Below are 25,371 nucleotides of genomic sequence, written 5' to 3' on the forward strand. Positions count from 1 at the left end.
TTCTTGGATTTATATCATATATATGTACCATCTTTAGAAAGAACTGATCTTCCTTGTCATGATTCAAAATTATTTCTCAGGACAAGGCTTAATTACACAGTTAACATTCTTAATGCCTTTTTGTTTCTTTAAGTCATATAAATGTTCATCTGGGACTAGGGAAACACAAAGGTCTCATCCAATTTTAATAATTATACTCTAAATAAGCAAATGGAAATTTAAAAGAAACCACCTAACACACTCTCTAATTTTTGAAAATAATTAAAATTATTGAACATTCTTTCTGTTCCAGTGGACTAATGTGAACAGGGAAAACAGCTACAAATAATGGCTACGTAAAGACTTGAAATCAAATTATTGTACTGTTTTTAATGAGTCATAAGCACATTAATAACTTAAAAAGCAGCACAGATAAATAGAGTAACACAGTTTCCTGCCCTTCCACCCACATGATTTTAAGCTTCTAACTGGTAGATAAAAATACAGGTTTCATTATATATATATCTATGCCTCTGAATGTACAAACAATGATGGTTAGGTTGGGGGTGGAAGCACTTTAAGCAACTAATTTTTTTTTTTAATATATATCTTTATTGATTTCAGAGAGAGGAAAGGAGAGGGAGGGAGGGAGAGAGAGAAACATCAATGATGAGAGAGTCACTGATGGGCTGCCCAGCCTGCAACCCAGGCATGTGCTCTGACCGGGAATCGAACCCCGATCGCCTGGATCCTAGGTTGACGCTCAACCGCTGAGCCACGCCGGGCCGGGCCAGGCAGCAACTAATTTTTACCACTGGCTATTAATTGACCAAGAAATAGAAAAATATAGGAGACAAAGTAAAGCTCCAAAGATTACAAAGAAAATCAATGGCAAAATTTATAATCATCTTCATAGTCAGGGAGTCAAACAGGCCTAGGTTCCAACCTCAGTTTTGACACCTACCTACCAGCTGTTTGATTCTGAGGCAGCTAACTTTTCTGAACCTCAGTTTCTTAATCTCTAAAATGGGTAGTTAGGCTGTTATACAGGGTAGAGATTAGTAGTTGAAATAATAAAAATTCTAGTCCCATCCTATTTAATGTATGTTATGTTGTTGTTAATAAATGTGGTTCATTTCTGTTAAAATGATTTCAACAGTGAATTTAATAGAATCTTTTTGGTAAGTAAATTCCTAAGCACTGTGTTGGGGAGCAGAAATTACTCCAGGGGAATCTGTGAACTCATATAAATACCAAGTATCATCTGTGGACAGAATAAGTAATATTTCACAGGTAATGTTCTGCTATTTTTCTAATATAGGCAGATGTGGTTGCTATTAAGAAAATGGAAATTAATTTGAGGGCATTACTGAATTCTTAGTAAGTCAGTATATGTGTTTTATTTATTTTTTTGAAATAGAGAGAAACATCTATATGCTGTTCCACTTATTTATGCATTCATTGGTTGCTTCTTGTATGTGCCCTGACCAAAGATCAAACCTGAAACTTTGGCATATCAGGATGACACTCTAACCAATTGAGCTACCCAGCCAGGGCCCAGTATATGTGTTTTAGTTCACAAAAAGTAAAGTACATTAGGCGAAGCTGTCTCTGACTTTTAGGGGCATATAGATAACATTAAACAGATAATATTAAACTATAGCAAATAATCAGATGGGGTAAACACAGTGTTTGGAGAGCATGGAATAGGACCGTAAGTACAACCTGGGGCTTCCGGGAAAGCTTTCTGAGGGAGATAGCTCCTGAACTAAAAGAGGATAAGTAAAATTTAGTTGGGCTGTGAAAGGTAGAAAAGGCATTAAATGCTGAGGATACAGTAAGATCCAAGGCATGGAGGTAGGAAATAACTTGGAAGTGTGGGAACTCTAAGCAATTGGAACACTATAAAATAAATGAAGGGAGTAGGTAGTAACCAGATCTTGGAGGAGTTTGTATGCTACCCTGTAGGTAGAGCTTGGCTTTTGTTTTTGTTTTGTTTTATTTGAATTTTTGTAAGAGTTTATTTGAGCCAAACTGACGACATGTGCTGAGGAGCAAGATCTCAAATGCTCCCCAGAATAACAGTTTTGCAGCTTCTTTTTTGTATTTGTAATTAAGAAGAGGACATAAGGAAGATTACATGGAGGTAGGGAAAAGCAAGGCTGGGATTGGGTTACAGGATAGTTAACACAATTACATGTTTTCTTGAGAGTGGTTACAGTGTATTTTAAAGGCGTGTTAACCTAGATGCACAGAAACAATGGATGGTGCTTGCTTAAGGCAAAGATGAACATTTTACTAAAAAGCTATGTGCCTGGGGCATGACTACTGACCAAGAACTGCCCATTTAAGAGGTTATTTTCCATAGAACCCTTTTTTTTGGTCCACACTTCCCCCTTGTGGTCATAAATTGATCCGAAGGATGTATTGACAACCAACCTTTGGTCAGATAGTGTGGCCTCACAGCACTAGGAATGCTTATTCCTAGGAAGTTTCAGTATCAACGTTGTCTTCTTGACCAGTGGGGATGAGGCAATTCTGTAACTATGGAATCTGAGTTGAGGCCAAATTTTTTCCAAAAGGGAAGGGCAGGTAAATGAAAGTCTGTTCTTATGGCCTTCATGGTAAAAAAACACCAAATCATTTCTATCCGGTGAACCATCATGATCTGAGTTCTGCCTTCTGTCTTATTGTTCTGTATTTGGCATCCAGTATAACATTTAAGCCAAGAGAGAATTAACCTTATACATGTTCAGTAATCAAACAGTTGGACTATATAGGAAAACCCAAAGAAAAGTCTAACTATTATTATATTGTTGTATCATTGACAGACAGGTAAAGACAATCTAACGAAATGGATTCTGAGTTCAACGTCAATCCATAAGTATACAGTCCTTGTTGATGTCTTGGGATAGCTGTCTACTGCTGGAACCAACAGCTTCTCATCTTCAAGGAGTCTTTGATGTCTAGACGGGTAGATGTCCATTTGTGCTTAGGTGCCTGATAAGGTCCCTTCTAATGAGGTTGGACAGTGTCTTTTATTTGATGTCCTTTTCAAAAGAAGAAAATCTCCAGGTGACAGCCAATGATCTTTAAAGACTTAGTCTCCTGGTAACTTTGCTGAAAAAGGAAGCAGTTACCTATCTGACATTTTCATGAAGTGATTCCATCAAACCTGGGCAATAGTGTAAGGTGTTTCCTTTCAATAATGTTAGCTCGTAAGTTCCTTCATCTAAGTCCAGCTTAAATGCAAAAAAATCCCCCCCCAAAACAAAAAATGAGCCAGGGAGCGGGGAAGAACCAAATGGCCATCTTGGGTTTACCATAGCACCGACTATTCAATTTTCACAGCCAGTGCTGACCCACACAATATACCGTAGAAGTTTTCATCACTTATTTTACAATGCTTTCCATGCAATCTAACATAAAAACAAATCTTGGAGATGTTCCAGAGGGCCTTAAAACCTCAATTTCTAATGAAAACTAAGAATTAAACAATTAGTATTCTTTAGCTTGGCAGATTTATGAAGATATTTTATAACCTCTAGAAATATTTCATAGACATAAAAGTCAATCATTAACATCAACTTATTTTTGTAGAACCCTGGCAAAATAAAGACATGTCTGTTTTACATAAACCAACAAACTTAAGCTAGCTTTTATTTACTAAGGATTCATTTTAGATCACATGAACTTGAAAAGCATTTGGATTATTTCTACCTTTCTGAGAATTTTAGAATACCCAATTCTTACAAGTGCTTGCCTTTATATTAATTTAAACACCACCACCTGGAGGTAGAAAATTATCTCACATTTTATAATATACATATATAGATATACACAGACAGCCACAAAAAACAGTTGGATTCAAATTTTGTTTTGGAGGCCTTTTGCAATTTACATTTGTCCTTGACAAGTCAAGTTCCAAATGACCATCCCCCTTTTAAAATAAGGACAGCCATTTTTAATACCTCAAAAAACTGAGTTGATACCTAAATGATATCATAGGTTGATCTATTTATCTAAATCCTCTTTTGAAACTTTGAGAGACCAATTAAACATTTTCCATTCATTCTGCCTAATTTTATAGCCAGCTTTTTCTAATTGTGCACATAAAAATTAATTTAGAAGTATCAAAGGATCCCCATCTCGGCCATTGTAGCTATAAATGGGAGGCTGACTGTAGTGGGCCTTGTTGGCCTGGGAGGCATGATTTCCCATGTCAATTTTGAGACCAGTAGAGTCTGAACAAATTTCTAGGGAAAACTAGCCCTTACACGCATGTCTCCAGATGAGCCACATTTAGTGGTTATCCCTATAGGACTGTTTTAAGCCCTAGAGGATATTTTTCTTCAGGCAACCCAACAAAGATTCTTAGTCACCTAAGAATACCTAAGCAAGGGCTAAGGGGAGCTCACTGGATGTGGCTGGAACCGTGATGCTTTCCAAGGCACATGCTTCTCTTTTGGCCCCTCTCTTAGGGTGAACCCATTCCAGGGTGCCCTGCCCTTCTCCCGGGGGCTCTCGCAGGTTTCTCTGGGATCAACTACATTACTGCACTGCATGCCCGTGCCATCTGTGCCACCCCAGATTTGGGGGTCTGAAACAACTGTTGTCACCCATTTGCTGTTTGGGTTGGGGAAGCAAGTATCCTTTCTCTTTCAGAGCTAGAGAGAGTTCATTTAACCAGCAAAGATTTTGTTCAGACTCTCAGTAAGCAATACAATTAAAAAGCCAAAATAAGAGCAGTAACCCATTTTTCCCCGAGTTATCTCAACCCTTATCCACCTCAAGGATTTTTCTAAGTACAGCTCAAATAAAGTCATGGTCTGCTACTTAAAGCAACTCCTGAAATTCCAAGAAAGACTCATTGAAGTTTATCTGATGCAAAGTGGGAAGCTGGTGGGGTACGATAGCCCTCACTTGTACCTAGCAGTGATCTGGCTCTGCAGAGTGGTCCTGGGTGGGCTTCAGAATCCTGCTGACTGTGCCAAGTAAATGTTAATGTAAGAAGAATCCAGACCTGTAGAGAATTTTTATGAGTTTATTTGAGCCAAACTAATGACATATGCCAGGGAACAAGATCTTGAATAATCCCTGGCTTTTGTTTTTAGGTTGATAATCAACCTCAAATTAGATCATTTTGGCTGAAGTGGGGAGGGTGGACATTGAGAGGAGAAGAGAGAAGGCTAGAAGGCCTAGGAGAGACAATGAGCACTTAAACTAGAACAGTGGTATTAGGGATAGGTATAAGAGAATGTCTTTGAGAGAGATTTAGGAGCTGTTTTCAGCAGGATTTAGTGGTTGATTAGAGGGGCCATGGATGGGTGAGTTAAAAGAAGTCAAGGATGAATTATTTTTGGTTTAGGGTTGGATGGTAGGGGCAGCAACTGACATAGGAAATATAGGAATGTTGGGTATGTTGATTTAGAGATGCCATGTACAATCCAAGTGGATGTGTGTAGGAGGAAATTAATATGTGCTAATTAGTATAGATTTGGTATTCATCAACTATATTTTGCTTTCACATTCTGGAAGTTTTGAGAGATAGGCTCAGGCCAAGTAAATTTGTTATAGAATATGTTGTAAAATTTGGAATTAGAATTTATTAACTTATACTGAAGAATAATGAGGAATGATAGTTACATTTAATGTAATTTATATCTAAGGTGATTACTGATCAGATAGGGTTTAAGTCTGTCATTTTGTTATTGGTTTCTATGTCTTATGTCTTTATTGTTCATCTACTCCTTCATTACTGTTTTTTTTTTGCATTAACTAGGTATTATATATATGAGTATATATAATACATATATTTATAGTAAGCACGCATTTACGAGTGTACATAAAAAGAAGGATACATATAGAGGGGTACAAGGTTTTAAGAGTTATTATTTTGTTTACTTATTCGTGGGATTGTTATAATCATAACATTTTAAAAAATCACTACTTCCCACTATTGCTAAAGTTAAATCCAAGTAGTAGATATGTAAAGACAGATAGTATTTTTCCTCTAATGACTTTGTAGACCCAGTTTTCCTCATTTAATTTCAAGACAGAGCAAGACTCTACCAGTGTACAAAAAGATCAATGTCTTTAACTGTAAGACTGTCCAAAAATTCAGAATTCAAAATTCAAAATATAAACATGCAATAGAGTTGGATAGTCAAATACAATTTATTTATAGAGTAGCAGAAAGAGCTTAAGCAATTTTTGGCATATACTAAGGGTTTTAGTACTACAGACAGTACTGAATCATGTTTTTCTTACTTAGAAAGGATCATAAAGTATGTTTATAATTTTTCTGGAGTCTGCTCTAATTCCTTGAACTTCTTTTTAAAAAATAAATTTTATTAAATTAATTGGGATGACATCAGTTAACAAAATTATATAGGTTTCATTTGTACAGTTCTACAATACATCATCTGTATATTGCATCATGTGTTCACCACCTAAAGTCAAATCTCCTTCCGTCACTGTATATTTGAATCCTTGATCTTCTTAGGGGGCAAGAATGTGGGTCTTATTTTCAAGTAGTCAAAGTATTTTTTAAAAATTTGGTTGATAAATGGTAAGTCACGATGATGATAACTGTAAACTTAAACAGAAAATTGAAAATTTTCCAAAACAGTTGGTGTTTGAACATAAATGTAGTTTAGGAATTTGGAACTAACAAAGGCAGTGTTTCAGAGCTTCTATTAAGTCTAGGAAATATGCATAAAAGTAAACACAAAGTAGTTGAGTGCCATATATGTATGATCTTAGTAGCTAGATGAAACTAATTTGAAAATAAATTTTCTTCCAAGTATCTTTTTATCCTCACCCAAGGATATGTTTTTCATTGATTCTAGAGAGAGAGAGGAAGAGAGAGGAAGGGAGAGGGAGAGAGAGGAAGAGAGAGAGGAACATCGATGTGAGAGAGAAACATTGATTGGTTGCCTCCCGTATGCTCCCAACCTGGATGAACCTGCAACCTAGATAGGTGCCCTGACCAGAAATTGAACCCAAAACCTTTTGGTGTATGGGACAACGACCCAACTAATGAGCCACTGGGCCAGGGCAAAACTTTTTTCCAAATTTTGAATTACATTTATTTTACTTAGAAATCATAATTTTTTATACTTCTCACCAGCTAGCTAGTAGACAGTGTTCATGTACACTTTGAATACCAGTACTGTTACTAAGTATTTACCATTTTAAAGAACTAAACTGTCATTTATGAATGAGTAGCCTAGTTTTGAGGCAGCAGTCATAAAGCCAAAGCTAAGTGAGTTCTTTTGTGCTAAGAATAACAGGCAGGAATGAACAATCTGTTGTCTGTAGGTAGCCACAGGAGACTGTAAACAAACTAAAACTATTACAGGGGGACAAATGAGCATCAGTGTTCCTAGGCATGCCCACGCTTGATAGCTGCACCTCAGGCCCAACCATTAGGTTGACCAGAATGCCAGGGTTTTTATGCACGCCCACTTGCTGGGTAAAGAGGTTGCTTAAACTTTACTGGCCTCAAATTTTCCCTCAGCAATTCAGGGGGAGATTAAGGCTGCCTTTTCCTTACAGAAATGAAACAGAAATTAATTTTAAGGTGAGAGAGAGAAAAAGACATCTCAGAAATAAACTCTAAAGAAAAAAAAAGGAAAGAAGAAAGGAAGACGACAGAAATAAGTTCTAAATCCAGACCCTTGGGGTGGAGGGTGAGGCTTTTCATGAGCCTCTCTCCTCTCTCTGGGTGCCTAGCATTGGATCCCGACAGAGTAGCTGTTGAACTGAACTTTGGATTTCTGACCAAGTCATGACCATTGGCTCCAGCTGTTCTTCACAGCCTCACTTCCACCCTCTCTATTCACTTCCTCCCCTTTATGTCCACATCCAGTTGCTTGCCTTGTGATCAACCAATGCACTCTGCCGAAAATGCCTGTTCCCACCTACAAGAACTGCAGAACAATTTTTGTGTGGTTTTGGACCCACTGAAATGTCACCTCATTTCTGGAGTTCCCTCTGACAGTCTCCTGGGTAGAGTTACTGCTCTCGCTTGGTTTTGAAGCATTTAATCTGTATCTTTTTCTTTCATATTATAATTTTTACATTGGTCTCCCTACTGGCTGGGAATTCCTTGAGAGAGAGAGAGCTAGTGACTTATTCATCATTTTATCCCCAAAGTCTAGCATGTGCCTGGCATTTAGGAAACACAGTAATTTTTGAAAATAAAATTGTTAATGTGAGTCCTAATTTAAGAATATTCTGTTACCATACGGTATAAACTGGGATATTAATTGATTAAATTAAATGAATTTTTAAAAACCTTCCTTTCTCTACCTTTTGACAGAGAATAAAAATTAGAATAGTTACATAATACAGTTTAGAAATAATATTTTTAAACATTTATGGTATTAGAAACTTCATGCTTTTTCTATAATGATTCTCCAGGTGCAGTATCAGCATTATATGGGACCTTGTTAGAAATGTAACTTCTTGCGCCCCACCTTTGATTTATTGAAATCAGAAATTCTGGGAATGGAGTCCAGCAATCTGTGCTTTAACAAGCCCCACCCCCTGAAATGATTCTGATACATGCTAAAATCTGAGAACCAATGTTCTAGAATAAATCAAAATGCTTAAGAAACTTACACTTGGTAAACAACTCTTTTTATTTAATCAGAAATAAATCTTGTTTAGTGTTCATGCATAAGATAATATAGTTTTCTAGTGTTTCTTGTACCAGGATCCTTTGTATTCTTGAGTGTTGCAAATTCTAAGGGAGTTTTTAAATTCTGAGTTTTTATTTCAATGATGGTCTAAAAAATTATTTTAAAACTTAAGACAAAATTTGTTATGCAGTGATAGTTTACAATTTCATGGAACTAAGATTTTAGTTCCTCAAGTGAGAGTTTCTCAAATTCTGGTCCTTGATATATTCTAAGGCATAGTGGTTAAGAGGACGGACTCTGGAGTTAGAATATTTGGGTTAAATGTGGGCACTGCCTAAATGTGAGGCCTTGGGCAAGTTACTTAAATTGGAGATGGAGATTATAATAGTATCGATCTCATGGTGGTGCTCTGAGGATTAAATGCTCTTAGAATCATGTCTAGCATGTAAGTACTCAAGTATTAACTATTTACTGTTCCTGGAAATTTGTGTAGCAGTTAGAATTGTGTTGGGCTGCAAGTAACAGAATGTTGGACTGTATTAGTTTCCTATTGCTGCTGTAACAAATTACCACAAACAGTGGCTAACAACAACACAAAATTGTTATTTTACAGTTCTGGAGGTCAGAAGTCCAAAATGGGTCTCCCTGAGATAAAATTAAGGCGTTGGCAGGGGTGCTGCTACGGACTGACCTGTGCCCACCAATTAATTTGTTAAAGCTATAAATCCTAATATGATGGTATTTGGAGAGGGGGGCCTTTGGGAGATAACTAGGTTTAGATGAAGTCATAAGGGTGGCTCCCTCAGGATGGGATCAATGCTCTTATAAAAAGAGTTAGAGAGCTTCCTCCCCTTCTCTCTGCCATGTGAGGACACAGAAAGATAAGCCAGAAAGAGAGTCCTCACCTGGAACCAAATTTGTTGGCATCTTGATTTTAGACTTCGCAGCTACAGAATTGTGAAAAAATACATTTCTGTTGTTTAAACCACTTAGTCTATACTATTTTGTTATGGCATTCTGAACTGATTAATCCAGACTTTTTCCTTCTAGATGCTCTAGGGGAGAATTTGTTTCCTTGGCTTCTCTAATTTCTAAACACCACCACCTATATTCCTTGGTTTGTGGTTCCTTCCTCTTTCTTCAAGCCAGCAGCATAGCATGTTCAAATCTCTCTGACTGCTACCTTTCTGTCTCTCTTCCACTTTTATTTTATTTTTAAAATGTTTTTATTGCTTTTTTTAGAGAGAGAGGAAGGGAGAAAGGTAGAGATATAGAAACATTGATGAGAGAGAAACATTATTGATCGGCCTCCTCCTGCACGCCCCCTGTTGGGGATTGAGTCAAAACCTGGGCATGTGCCCTGACCAGGAATCGAACTGTGACCTCTTGGTTCCTGGGTTGACGATCAACCACTGAGCTACACTGGTCAGGCTCCCTCTTCCACTTTTGAAGATCCCTGTGACAATGGATCCACCTGGATAATCCAGAATAATCTTATTTTAAGGTAAGGTGATTAGCAACCTTAATCCTACCTGCAACCTTAATTCCCCCTTGCCATGTAACATAACCTATTCAAAGGTTCTTGGAATTAGGATGTGGACATCTTTGGGGAACCAGTATTTTAGCTACCACACGGACTAACAATAGTTTTTACATTAAGGACATCTGTTATTAACTTAAGAAATTTGGAAGTAGGAGCTTCTAATATTTATTTAGCAGTTTAACTATATTGTTCAGAACCCATACTCTTTCTTTCTTAGTTAGCTTTTCATCTTCATGTTTGTCCCCTCATGGTCAAAAAATGATTGTTGCATTTCCAGGCATCACCAACATGTTCAAGTATGAAAAAAGAGGAGGGGCAGTGGCAGTCCATTCTCCTCTCAGGTCTTCCCCTTTTATCAGAAAGCAAGATTTTCTCCAGAATACCTCTAGCAATCTTGCCCTAATTGGGTCATATGGCCATCTCTAGCTGCAAGAGAATCTGGAAGAGTGAGCATCTGACAAAGGAGAATGAGATTGTCCTGATTGGCTTAGACAATTTTTGTTTCATTGGTGGGGCTGGGCACATTGCTTTCCCAAACAAAATCAGAGTTCTTTTAGGAAAAGAGAACTCTGTGTGTGTGTGTGTGTGTGTGTGTGTGTGTGTTGAGGGGGGTCGAGGGGAGCATAGCAGAGGTAGGTAGCAAATAGGCAAATGACATAGGCTGTTAGAGCCTTTGAGAATTTTTTCCCTTTAAAGAAATGTTTTCATTTGAGAAGCTGTGCAGTACAGGGTGGGGCAAAAGTAGGTTTACAGTTGGTTGTATGGAAAATAGTACAATAATTAATAAATAATACAAGAATAAACTGTTTCATATATTCACAACTGTAAATCTACTTTTGCCCTACCCCATATTGCTAGAAGCCTGATAAACTACTTAGCTGTAAAATTTTATTCTTCTGTACTGAATTAGATTAAGAAAATCCCAGAAGACTATTTAAATAAACATTATTATTATTTTATTAATTTCAGAGAGAGGGAGGGAGAGGGAGAGAGAGAGAACATCAATGATGAGAGAGTCATTGATTGGCTGCCTTCTGCACACCCCATTCCGGGGATCGAGCCTGCAACCTGGGCATGTGCCTGACTGGGAACTGAACCGAGATCATCTGGATCACAGGTTGATGCTTGACTGTAAAGCCATGCTGGCCGGGATAAATAAACATTATTTTTAAAACGTGCACACGAAATTTATGATCATTATAGAAAAATAAGGCCCTGATTGGGTAGCTTAGCTGGTTAGATGATCGGCCTGATACACCACGGAAGTGGGTTTGATCCCTGGTAAGGGCCCAAATAACAATCAACAAATGCATAAATAAGTGGAACAACAAAATGATGTTTCTCTGTCTCTCTCTTTCTCTCCCCCTTCCTCCTTTCTCTAAATATCAATGAATAAAAAATTTAACAAAAGAAAAATTAGACAGTCTTTTCAATGTATATTTTCTCATCCAGTTGAATATGTAGGTAGCTGGTGGCTGGGTCCAATGAGGTTGAAGTTCAATGAAGGGGGAAAACTTTCTCCTCTTGGCACACCTAAGATTTTTGTAATAGTGTCAATTCTATTAAATTTATGAAAACTGTGCTTCATTATCAGAACTCTAATTTGTTCCTGTTGCCTATTCATTTCTAAAATAAAAACAATCTACAATAAAATTTCCAAATAATTACATAAACAAACTGCAGTGTACTGTCAGTAATGGTGATGCTACTGAAATGAAAGTGTTGGCTGGCAGATGATACCATGTTGAGAAACCCTAAGTATGTGTCAGTCAATGTATGAAAGTCCAGTTTTGATGTATGCATAGCATATTATTTACTAACCTAATTAATTCAACAAATATTTGTTGTGTGCCTGGTACTATTCTAGGAACCAGGATTATAGCATTAGTGAAAAACGAGAAGAGGTTCTGACTTTGTGCTCTTAACAGTGTAGTTAGAGTAACCTAAGAAACGCAGATGAAAACTCAAAAGTATTTTTTATCTATCAGATTAGCAACAGTGGAACACTCATATACTGTCTAAAATGGTTCACTCTTTATGAAGATAAGTTTAATTGTGTGTGTACGTTAAGATGTCTACCCCCTTTGACCCAAGGATTTCACTCTTAGGAATCTATTATAATTTACGAATCAGAAGTGCAGACCAAGCCCGGTTTTAAAGAATAAGTTGAGAAGATGGCAGCGTAGGTAACAGCTGCACCCGCCGCCTCCCGCAACCACATCAAAATTACAACTAAAATACAGAACCACCGTCACTCAGACCCTCCTGAAATCTGGCTGAACAGAAGCCACACAACCAGGGATCTGAAGAAGCACTGAGACTGGTAAGAGGAGCGCAGATGCGGGCGGATCGGGGCTGGATCGCAGAGACGCGGCCGTGTGTCCACATCCAGTACCGCGGGTGAAACCCTGAAGGGAATCTTGGCAGAGGCGGTGGTGGCGTTTTCCCGGAGGAGGGAGGGGGGTCCCAGCCCCACAGCAGGCCCCCAGCCCAGGGCTCCAGACTGGGAAGAGACGCCCCCACAACTCCGAGCTGTGAAACCAGCGGGATTGTCCTTTGAGGGTCACGGAGGCTGCGGGAGCCCCAGCAGCTCCTCTTAAAGGGCCTGAGCACGGATTCCCTTGGACGCGCTCCCTCTGACCCCAGCGCTGGGCAGCAGCTTGAAAGGACCTGGGACACTTGGGGAGGAACTAACCTGCCTGAAATCCGGGCGAGAGGTGTAGGGGCGGCTTCCTCCCAGGCAGAAGGGCTGGCGGAGGCCATGGCTCCTTTGGCGAGTCCACCCCGCACACAGCCCGCAGGCAGGCGCCATATTTGAATCGCCAGCACCTGACTGGCACCGTTGGCCCCGCCCTGTGATTCCTGGAGGCCCCGCCCCTGCCCACCTGCAGCTCATTCAGGCCATTTCCAGGGGCTTTTCTGTGCAAGTGGCCTCTCGAGCCTTATGCTTAGGACTTTCCTAAAATCTCTCTAACAAGCAGCAGTGGGCCCCATACAGCTTGATAAGAGGCCCCAGGCCTGGCACTAGCTGCAGCTGCATTGGCTCATAGCTTGGCCTCTCCTGGACAATGCAAAGCCCAGCACAAGTAGCAGCCAACTACAGTTTGCTGTGTAGCTCATGCTGGGTGGCCCTGGGCAAGGCACTGGCACAGGCTGACTTTGCACCTCCTGGGAGGCCCAGAGGCAGTGCACCTGGTGGTCAGACTCAACCATGCTGGATTACAACCCTACCACAGCCATGAATGACACACTTAAGGGGCGCACTTGATGAACACCAAAGCTCCACTGAAGTAAATCCTGCTCCATAGGGGTGTCTCCAGCACAGCAGCTCTTTGGCTGTAGTTGCAGCTGGTCCTCACAGCTGATTGGCCTGGGGGTCAGTTCCTCCCAGTGATGCCAACAGCAACCAAGGCTCAACTACAACAGGACAGTGCACACAGCCCACACAGGGGAGCACCTAGAAGGCGCAGCTAAGGTGACTGGGGAGGCTGAGCCACTGGACCCTATAGGACACCTACGACACAAAGCCACTCTACATATTCCAGGAGACATAGCAGCTCTACCTAATACATAGAAACAAACACCTGGAAGCAGCCAAAATGCGGAGGCAAAGAAACATGTCACAAAGGAAAGAACAGAAGAAATCTCTAGAAGAGGAACTAAATGAAATAGATCCAAGCAAGCTAACAGATACAGAGTTCAGAATTTTGTTTATAAGGATGTTTAAGCAGACTATTAGGGAAATAACGGAGAAAATCGATAACATAATAAAGTACCAATTTGAAATGAAGGCTACAGGAACTGAAATGAAGAATAATTTACAGGGAATCAACAGTAGAGTAGAGGATGCTGAGAATCAAATCAGCAATTTGGAACATGAAGAAACAAAAAACACCCAACCAGAAGAGCAAAAAGAAAAAAAGAATCCAGAAATATGAAGATAGTATAAGGAGCCTCTGGGACAACTTCAGGAGGCCCAACATTCGTATTATTGGGGTGCCAGAAGGGGAAGAAAGAGACCAAGAAATTGAAAACCTATTTGAAAAAATAATTACAGAAAACTTCCCGTACCTGGGGAAAGAAATCGACTTTCAAGTCCAGGAAGCACAGAAGGTCCCAAAGAAGAGGAACCCAAAGAGGCCCCCACAGCAAGACACATCATAATTAAAATGCCAAAGGTTAAAGACAAAGAAAGAATCTTAAAAGCAGCAAGAGAAAAGCAATTAGTTACCTACAAGGGAGTAGCCATTTGACTGTCAGCTGATTTCTCAACAGAAACTTTGCAGGCCAGAAGGGAGTGGCAAGAAATATTCAAAGTGATGAAAAACATGGAACTACAACCAAGATTGCTCTACCCAGCAATAAAGATAAATTTTAAAAGTATAAAAAAAGAAAAGAAAAGAAGTGCAGACCAAGAGTTACATTCAACAAGTCTGATCATTACATTATCTTTATAAGTGAAAAATTAGAAATAACTTAAACATTTACCAGAGGGGAAATGTTTAAATAATTTATAGCATATCGAGACTATTGTAAGTCAATCTAAATGATGTTTCTGAAGCATTTAGTGTATTTACAGTATTTCCCTTGGAAAATACTCATGCTATTCTGTTAAGAGGGTAAAAATTCTGATTAAAAACTATGTCTAAGATATTAATGGTGTTATTGCTTGGGGTCAAATGGTACAAACTTATTAAAATTATTGCCCAGCTGGGCGTGGCTCAGCGGTTGAGCATCAACCTAGGATCCAGGCGATCGGGGTTCGATTCCCGGTCAGGGCATATGCAGGTTGTGGGCTAGGCAGCCGATCAATGACTCTCTCATCATTGATGTTTCTATCTCTCTCTCTCTTTCTCCTTTCCTCTAGCTAAAATCAATAAAAATATATTTAAAGAATAAAAATAAAAAAAATAAAATTATTGAAGAGGGTCAAAAGGTACAAACTTCCAGTTATAAAATAAATTATGGGGATGTAATATACAGTATGGTGACTATAGTTAATAATACTATATGGCATATTTGAAAGTTGCTAAGAGAGTAAATCTTAAAAGTTCTCATCACAAGGAAAATAAATTTTTTGTAATTATGTATGGTGATAGATGTTCATTAGACTTACTGTGGTGGTCATTTTGTAATATAGACAGATATCAAATCATTATGTTGTGCACCTGAAACAAATATAATGTTATATGTCAGTTATAACTCAATAAAAAAGAAAAGCAGGCATTTGGCAAGAAAATTAAGCAAAACACTTTTATTATGAAAGAAAGGGGAGAATCTGAGATCTTGCTCCTTGGCATATGTTGTCAGTTTGACTCAAATAAACTCTTATGGAAAATTCTCAAAAAAAAAAAAGAAAAAAAAGAAAAAGAAAAAAAAAAAAAAGAAAGAGAGAAAGAGAAGTACCTGTAGGTCTCAGAGCTACCAAGAGGGCCGGGGCCTGCTGTGGGCAGCTAGCAGGCTTCCAGGTTATCTTCTTGAAGACAAGAAATGCACCTTAGCCCTGCCAGGCGTGGCTCAGCGGTTGAGCATCGACCTAGGATCCAGGAGATCGGGGTTCGCTTCCCGGTCAGGGCACATGCCCAGGTTGCAGGCTAGGCAGCCGATCAGTGACTCTCTCATTGATGTTTCTCTCTCTCTCCCCCTCCTTTCCTCTCTCTGAAATCAATAAAGATATGTTTTAAAAAAAAAAAAAAATGCACCTTAGGTGTAATCAAAACACCCTCTAACTTGCTGAATTTTCAAAAAGTACTGTATCTTTGGGAGGGAGGAATTCCTCCATTACTGTGACAAAGTACATGTTTCTATTAAAGCAAAGGAAACACCCAGAATATTAACAGAGTTTATCTCTAAGGAGTGGAAGTATAGGATATTCTTCCCCTTCCCCCTCTGCTTTTCTGTATTTGACAGATTTATAGTATAAAGAAAGTATTAATTCTTTCTTTAAAAAATATATCTTTATTGATTTCAGAGAGAGGGAAGGAGAGGGAGAGAGATAGAAACATCAATGATGAGTCACTGATCAGCTGCCTCCTGCACGCCCCTGACTGGGGATCGAACCCTGATCGCCTGGATCCTAGGTCAACACTCAACCACTGAGCCATGGCTGGCCGGGCGAAAGTATTAATTCTTAAAATGAAAAACTTTATATCATGAGCTCAAAAAGGTCTCCATCTACATCTTTGACTATGTTAAGTCCAAAAAAAACCTGTTATTGCATGGTTATGGGTCACTTTTTAATTTGCTAAGTTTTTTATAATGAGCATATTTTTTACAATTAGAAAAAATACATTCTTTTAAAAGGGTAATAATATTCATTGGGTGACTATAAGCACATATGTGCCCCTTGGATGTTTCATTTACTTCATCAGAAACATAGCCTAGCTACTTTGGCTACTCTAAGAAAGAACATTATGATGTTATTAATTAACTATATGTACAGCATGAAACATTAATATAAAATTTGAAAAGAAAATACTCTGTCCATCTGGTATTTTAAAACAAATTCAATTTAGAGGATTAAAAAATTAGGGGAACACATATCTTTAAATGTAGGTGTGTTTGAATAATTGCTTGACTTTGTATCTGGGAACTGTTAGTTGCATCTGTACACCAAGTAAAACATTAACTTTCTGATCCCCCCCCCCCCCATAACAAGTAAAGCAGGTTACCAGCAATTTTGAGAGCTTGCAGAAACAGCTTGCAAGGAAAATGAGGCTCCCTATTTTCATAGCAGATGCATTCACAGCAAAAGCATTTCGTGGGAATCCTGCTGCTGTTTGTCTCCTAGAAAATGTAAGTATTGGTTTGGAAATGCAGTGCTTGGAATTCTAGATTCCTGTAGAACCAAATATTTCTTTTAAAAAAATCAGACCTAACTGTTTACCTCTTTGTGTTTTTTGTCAAATGATACCAGCATGTTCATGTCTGTGAGTTGACTTTGGTGAGAGTGCTTACACCTACATGCTTAATTCTAGAGAAATGAAAATTCGCGTAGAGGACTAGAGCTCCCTTTTAGCCACCAGGTTTTCACTTAGCACCAAATGTGAAGGAGAACAGAATGAGATGAGTTTATGTGACTGGACATGGCTGATACTACATTTAGTATGAAAGATCCAAACTGGATATTTTTAATCTTAAATAGGGTCTACACAGTTAGAAATTCTTTTCAGGATGAAGAAAATGAGATGTTTTGCAAGGAATTAAGTAGACAGAAGGAATTAAGCTCTAGTACAGGGAGCACTTAGTTCACTGAAAGTTTCACGTTAAAAATGGCTTTTTAATTAAAATAAGTATTACTAACAGAATAATTAAATACTCCCTGACCTTAAGTGCTTTGTGTTGGTCCCTGGGTATTAGGAAACAAGCCAAGGTACCCTTCCACTCAGAGCAGTTAGTGCCAGAATATATGTATGTGAGAATTACTTCAGAAACACAGTAAGCAATTCATGATCTTAAATAAGTCTTACTAAGGTGGGCAAAGTGTGTGGGGGCATTCGTGTGCAGTGAATCTCAACCTGGCCTGCACATTAGAGTCACCCAAGGAGCTTTAAAACTTCTTTCCTCAGGCTGCATCCCAAGCCAGTGAAAACAGAATCTCTGGGGGCGCAACCCAGGCAGCACTGTTTGTCAGTCTCCCTGTGTGAGTCTAGTGTGCAGTCAAGATGGAGAGCAGCGGAGGTTGTCCCGAGATGGTGAATACTGTTAACTGAGTCCTTGGTATGCTGCTTTTCTCTCTCAAGGGGAGCAGCAAATGGCCAGCAAGAGTTCAAGAGTCCTCAGCTCACTTTAACAACACGTTTATTATGCAACCTTGTGCTGGCATTTTCCAGCCACACAATGCAGAAAGAAAGTAATAAAGTTAACAGGCTTTATCAGATAACACAAGAGTTTGCGAGGATTAGCAAGAGAATAATTAACAACCAGCCTCTAAATAGTAAACTTTCTTTAGAAACAATCTGGCAAATACAAGTTCACCTGAGGAATTGTGAAACTGACTAAAGCTGCTGTCAAGAGCCTCAGCATATTTGCCCATGTTTCCATGTGTAATATCCCTGTAGAGTTTTGAAAATAGTTTCAAGTGATTTATATACTAAGTTTTCACCAGATGACAAGGATCAACATTATTCCTTAATTTACTCTTTTTATTTCCAGTGTACTCACTAAACAGTAGACTTAAGGATCTCTCTCTCTACCTACCTACCTACCTACCTCTATCTCTCTATCTACCTTTCCATTAAAATATATTTTACATGTTATTTATATATTTGGAAAAACTAGGAAGTAAATTTTTAAGCAAAGAACTTAACATAATTCAAAGCAAAATGCTTCGGCATAAATGGAAGAAAGAAAATGCTGAGGCAGTCCATGACTGGGGACACTCTCTAAAGAGTGCCCCAATTCACTTCTGGGCCTTGGACCTGTGAGACCAGGCTAATTTGATGGCCTGTCAGGGACAAATGAATAGATATCTAAAGACTAGTTTGCTAGTTTTCTATTCTGTGGACATGAGAATCCTGATCTCCTGGAGGCTAATTTAGCAATTTCCCCAATTCATAATCAATAAAAATTATAAAGGAGGTATAAACTGTGTTTTCTACCCTTACTATGGCTGGAGACAGTGGATACCTGAAACACCTAGAGAGAACACAAGTGAACTCAAGAAAATAGCAGAGACAAATAAGTGCTAAACCTTACAATGCTGACCACAATTCAGGTGTTTAGCCTGTCATTAACATATTCTACAAATATTTATCAACATCCACCATGAGTGACGTTCTGGGCTACAGATGGGAGATACAAAGATTAGTAAGTTTGTCTGCCCTTGAGGTGCTCAAAGTCTAATGAGGGACACAGATGTGTAATCCTGATCATTATTCAGAGGTCACCGCAGAGGCTAAGAGACCTGAAGGGGCCAGGTACAAAGGGGACTCAGAGAACAATGTTGGGTTTTATGAAGGAGGAAATACTCCAGATTTTAAGTGCAGGGCTTTGAAGGAATATCCTTTCTGTTTTGTTTAAAATTATTTAAAATTTGACCAAGATGAGACTAACCACAGAAAAACTTGGTGGACAAACTAAAGACTCGGTAATTGCTTTTTGAAACTTGGTAAAAGACTGCTGCAAGGAAAGTAAAAAATTTTGGGAAACAGTTCCAAGAGCCTATATATACATTAATCCTCACCCAAGGACATTCTTAGAAAAAGGAAGGGGGGAGAGAGAGAGAGCAAGAGAAGAGAGAGAAACATCGATGTGAGAGAAATATCGACTGGCTGCCTTCTGTAGGCTCCCCACCTAGGGATCAAACCTGCAACCCAGGGGGAGAGAGTAACCAAAGAATTTATATGTATATATGCACAACCCAAGGACACGGACAATGGTGGGGAGAGGGACTGGGGAGTGGGAAGAGACGGGGTAGAACGGGTCTTTGGGGAGAAAAAGGGACATCTGTAATATTTAAAAAAAAAAAAAAAATTTTAAATATATAAATAAAACACCAAAGCCTGAAATAAATCAGCTTTATGTTATATAAAAAAACCCACACACAACAAAACACACACAAAAAAACCCCCTGCAACCCAGGTATGTGTCTTCACCAGGAATCTAACTGGCAACCTTTTGGTGTACTAGATGAGAAGCTCCAACCAACTGAGCTACTCTGGCCAGGCTCCAAACAATATTTTAAAAATGAAATAGATACATTAGGATGATAGCTGAGTAAAAAACTACTGGAACTCATGACCAACTACTGGAATAGATCAGAGGACTGAGATAGTGCTGAGGGATGATATTTTGTGTATTTTTCTGTAAACCAGCTTTAATATTTATTGAAAATAACATATCAACAGGGCTAGGGAACCCATATTTATTCTTCTTCATATTCTAATTAAGCCTTCAGTTTTTTGTTTTGTTGTTTGTGTGTGTGTGTGTGTGTGTGTGTGTCTGTGCGCGCGCGCGCACATGCTTGTTTAGCACAAGGTTTAACTGCAGCACTGCTGGCATTTTGGACTGGGTAGTTCTGTGTTATTTGAGGGCTGTCATGTGCATTGTAAAATGTTTACCAGTATCCTTCACCTCTACCCACTGGATGACAGTAGTTCCCCCTACTCCCTCAGTCATGGCAATCAAAAATTGCCCCAGGTTGAGATTTGTTGCTTCAGAGGATACCTTTTCTAAAATGGTTTATATGAGTTTTTCTGTTAAAATTATTCATAAAAAAAGCTTTGGAAAATGTATGTGTGTGTGTGTGTCTGAATGAAGTATATATATGTGTGTATATATATATCTATATCTATATCTCTATCTATTTCAATTCAAATGACATTTACTGGCTGTTTAAAATAATTATTGTTTTCAACACCAATCATCATTTCCATTGACAGCAAGGAGAATTGGTTTCACGCTTTTAAAAGAGGAATGCTTAGTTTTAGTTCCTGAACTATTTTGCTGTTCCAGTTTTCCTTATTAAATTTAGAGACTACCCCAAACCCCTTTACAGCTTAGTGGGTTACGTATTTAAGGAAAAAAACGGGTGTATAGCAATACTATGTTCAAGCCAGGCTTTAAGTCATGTCGGGAGGCTTATGGTGCACTGGCCATCTCCAAACTCGATGGCCTTCCTTGAAGAGAGGCTTGGGGTGTGATCACACTCAGTCAGAGACTCCTGGGGTTCCTAGGGTATTTCAACCTCATACCTCATTTTTATGCGGCAGAAAAGGGATTGAGGAGTGCAGAGAAGATTCTTTTAGGTCACTGAAGGGGTTTCCTTTGCCCGGTGTTTGGGGAAAGAGCAATGCAAAGGAGGAGATGTTAATGTAAGAATTTCCGCTTCCCAGGTATCCTCACTGACTTCTACAACACAGCCCTCAGCTTTGGAAGCAGTGACTTCAGACAAATTCAGCCCAATTCAGTGCTAATTGCTTTTCATGTTATCTCATTTCACCCTCACAACCACTCTATGAGTAGGTCTTAGTATTATTAGTCCCATTTTATAGATGGGGAAACAGAGGCAGAGAAAGGGTAAGTACTTTGCCAGAGGTCACACTCTAAGTGGATGACTTGAGGATCCCACCTCAGGTCTGCTTGACTGTGGAGCCTGTGCTTTTAACCATTTTACTTGCTATTAAACTACATGTTCTCCTCTTTTATGTGTTCTCACTGCATTCCTTACTTCCTAGATGGTAACAAGCATTACTCTTGTAATTCACTCAATGCCTGTCTTCCTCATTAGACTGCACATTCTATATGATCTTAGATCAATTCTGACTTGTTCCAGCACACCTGGCCCAGCACATGGGAGGCACTAAATAAGTATCAGTTGAGTGAAAGTAAAAATATAATCAATTAAATGGTGGCAAAATCTCCAAAGACTAGGTATCCTCTAGTTAACCAACAATTATTAGTTTCTTATATTCTCATTGGTGGGGTGGTGGGTGGGGTATGGTAAGTGAGTATGAGCTTTGGGTTCTATGATGGAGCTGGAGAGACTAGGCACCTATTAGAACCACTAGGAACAACTAAAGATAATCTACAGTTTGAGTACTGCATTGTGCAGACATAACTTCACAATGAGAAATCCAAGTGCCTCGGAAGGAATCTCTCATTTTTTCCTGGATGATTTAGAACTTTCTATATCCAATTGCTTTTCCTTTGCTGGAATCTGCAGTAGAGGGACACATAAAGACGGAAAGCAAGACTGTTATGTTTAGGCTGTCATATTTCTGAACTTCCACAAGATGGGAGTATTTTAAAACGTTACTCTGATTTGCTGATACGTAAATTTTTTGTGGGCCTTATGGTGAGGGAACCTCAGTGCCCTAAGCCAGTACATTGGAACTTAAAAACAAAAAAATCACGGTTCTGTTATTTCTGTTGGAAATTTGTCTCATGTGACATTGCCAAAGGGTAATGAGTATTAAAGCAAGAGAATTAAAAACTGTTGGTTTGTAATTATTATGTGCTGCATTTGAAAATAAGCTTGAAGTGAAAATGGAAAAATTATTTAAGCCAAAATTCAGTATTTTAAGTGAATGCAGCCTCTTTCTTTTGTTTCTAAACCTCTCAAAGCTGAACCAATATTAGCCTCCTCAAGATTCACCATTATCTTCACCTTTGGTTCCGGTGTAGAAAATCAGCTGCATATGGTGCATATTGAGGGTTGCTACTATCAAACTTTCTACCTTATCTCTTTCCCTCAGGCAAATAGCAGGTGCATTTTTAAGTGTCCTGGGACAGAAATTAGTTACAGAAATTCAAATTGCATTTGGGGTGATACACCAAGGTAGAAAGGATTCAAGAGCTGATGGTCAGTAAAGCAGGTGTTCTAGCTGATGTGCAAAACAGCCCATTTGCAAGGAAATTTACTACCAATAGATGTGAGCTTGGCTTTAATGCTTCCAGAGACTCCTGTCCTAGAAGCAATGGATAAAGAAAGGAAGAACAAGGATAGGGAGAGTTTGGCCAGATCAGAGAGAGGAAGGACTGGCAGGCTCTGCAGGTTTCTGCAGCCAAGGAGGCAAACCCAGGAAGAACAGCACAGGCTTTTCTTTGTCACCCCTCCATTCACCACTGAGCCCTGTGATTGCAGATTCTGCATTAGGGAATTAAATGGCTTCCATTTTCTCTCAGGTGTTGTATGCACAGAGAACATTCTATAGGCCATGGCAATGCTTGAGTTCAATTTCTTTTTTTCAAATTATAAGAGAAAGTTTATTTAGAAAATTACATAGGTAATAGAAGTGAGCTAGTTGGGCTGCGTAGGCTCAGGAAACAAGTTACAGAGGCAGAAGAAGGGCTCTTGGAGCTTAGAAGAGAGAAGGGTAAATGTAAAGTGCCTGGGGGGAAAGGGAAAGGTGCTGGCCTCACTCCTGAGACAGAGAGCACACCTGAGTTCAGTTCTTAACAGTGTTGCCTTGTTGGCTGGGAGGCCCCAACAACCACCCCCCTTCCTCTACTCAGGTGGGACTTCTCACTCCCCAGGCCCACAGGTGCTCACAGGTGTGACATCCTAATTCTCCTTACCTCCCCTCACAGAATCCTAGAGTGTCAAAGATTTAACAGAAGGCGAACAGACATGAGATCAAGTATCTTGCCCTAGAAGCACCCCCAATACATTTTCCTATCCAACTCACCAAAATTTGCCCTTTTAAAAAGTCCAGTTCAGCCCGGCCGGGCGTGGCTCAGCGGTTAAGCGTCGACCTAGGATCCAGGCAATCAGGGTTCGATTCCTGATCAGGGCACATGCCCGGGTTGCAGGCTGCAGCCGATCAATTACTCTCTCATCATTGATGTTTCTCTCTCTCTCTCTCTCTCCCTCTCCTTTCCTCTCTCTGAAATCAATAAAAGATATATTAAAAAAAAATAATAAAATAAAAAGTCCAGTTCAAGGCCTCATCTTTAAAGGCTTAGCATATTTATTGTCAAAATCTATGTATCTCAATTACCTACTGTACACAAGGCTATGTATCTCAAATACATATGTACTCACTGGTGTTGCTCACTGTTGCTTTCTGTGTCTGTCTTGACTCCCCACAGAACACAGGGTCATATCTTATACACCAGGTCTTCTCAAATTTTAATGTGCACATGGATCACCTGGGGATCTGGTTAAAATGGAGATTCTGATTCGGAAAGCCTGTGATGGGGTCTGAGACTGTATTTCTAACACATTCCCTCCATTGTGGTGCTGATGCTGCTGGCCCAGCACAGAGCTCAGTAATTGATTGCTGCTTTCCCTCAGAAATGTTGCAGGAGTCCATTTGATCTGATAGACACTGGTTTTCCTGTCTGCAGTGTTTTAAAGGGGTAATAATAGTTTGTCTTTGTTATGGGGAGGCAGTGTAGTGTGGTAGGCTAAAGCACAGGCTTTGAGCCACTCAAAATAAAAAGCTGATATTTATCAAGTACTTATTACATTTTGGGCACTGTGAATGAGCACTTTGTATGCACTACTGCATTTAATCTTTGGAAAGAAAAATTAAGAAATCAATTTGTTATGTTTGGGTCTTCAAAAAATAAGTTATCACTTTCTTAAGTGAGTTCTCTTTCTGTAGGACTACAGAGCTTCTATAGATTTTGAATATAGTGTTCGTTTAAATAAATCTCTTGCTAGGACTTTTATACCAGCTGGTAGTTTAAAAATCATGACTGATTTTTCACACTAACCACTATTTTATGCCTTATATGAGTATAGGGAAAATGCTTCACAAGAATTTGAAACAACTAAAAAAAGTGTGCTTAACTTGCATAAGATAAGTGAATTATGAATTTACTAGTATAAGGCTATAATTCTTTTAAAAAAAATTTTAAAAAAAGATCTTTATTGATTTCAGAGAGAGGAAGGGAGAGGGAGAGAGAGAGATAGAAACATCAATGATGAGAGAGTCACTGATCGGCTGCAGCCCACAACCCGGACATGTGCCCTGACCAGGAATCGAACCCTGATTGCCTGGATCCTAGTTCGACACTCAACCACTGAGCCACGCCCAGCTGGGCAGGTTATAATTCTTATTTCTGGGTTTCAGGAGCTCAAGAATGGTAAGTTTGGCCAAACTAAAAATTCATTTGTCTTTAGAATTCAAAATCTAGCTAGTAAGCATTATGTTAATTAAAAAGTTTATTTTTAGTTTCAAAAAACCCCATCATATTTCTGACTTATTTTTTATTGAGTTAAGAGGAATGTGTCCGTGTATGCAAATATATATATGCATGTGTTTTTACAATAATTCTTTGACTTTAGTACTATTATTCCCATTTTAAAGGTGTGGAAACTGATGCTCCATGAGAGTAAATGACTTAACCCTCTCTTGCATTGCTAGGAGAGGAGGCTGATCCAGATACAAACCCAATCCTGTATGTTTCCAGAGCCCACATTACTTCTAATATTTTATTTTGAAAAATTAAAACCTCCAAAATGTTTCAAGAATGGTACAATGAATATCCATATAGTACCTTTCCTCTAGATTCACTGGTTGTCACCATTTGCAAAGCTCACATTCTTAATCACTCTACCATTTATTAGGCATATCATGACCTTAGGATATTATACAACCCTTGTGTTTAATTTCTTCATCTGTAAGTGGATAAAATATCTATATTGAGGGTTTTAAAAATGAAGATTAAGTGAATAATGTACTTATTCTTTCAGCAAATATTTATTGAGCCCCTATCATCCTGGGATGAATACAAAGCACTGTTCTAAGC

General features: G+C 39.0%; 2 protein-coding genes across 20 annotated transcripts in view; one reads left to right on the forward strand and one right to left on the reverse strand.

Moving 5' to 3' along the window:
* Window positions 1-25,371, reverse strand: part of HNRNPH3 (heterogeneous nuclear ribonucleoprotein H3) — a 79,976-nt gene that overhangs the window by 13,854 nt on the left and 40,751 nt on the right. The window lies entirely within an intron of this gene.
* Window positions 1-25,371, forward strand: part of PBLD (phenazine biosynthesis like protein domain containing) — a 38,935-nt gene that overhangs the window by 3,899 nt on the left and 9,665 nt on the right. For 3 of the 15 annotated variants that reach the window (XM_081157755.1, XM_081157749.1, XM_081157761.1), the window contains exon 2: window positions 16,834-16,965. The exons of 1 other annotated variant lie outside the window; for it this stretch is intronic. In XM_081157755.1, the coding sequence (XP_081013881.1) occupies window positions 16,882-16,965 (84 nt within the window). In that variant the 5' untranslated portion in view covers window positions 16,834-16,881. Of the gene's footprint in view, window positions 1-9,869; window positions 10,132-12,278; window positions 12,494-16,828; window positions 16,966-20,909; window positions 20,985-24,500; window positions 24,706-25,371 lie in introns of those variants that run through there. 11 more of the 15 variants (XM_081157757.1, XM_081157762.1, XM_081157751.1 and 8 more) reach the window with 8 other exon arrangements.

Source organism: Miniopterus schreibersii, assembly GCF_964146895.1.
Source record: "Miniopterus schreibersii genome assembly, chromosome: 14".
NCBI lineage: Eukaryota > Metazoa > Chordata > Mammalia > Chiroptera > Miniopteridae > Miniopterus > Miniopterus schreibersii.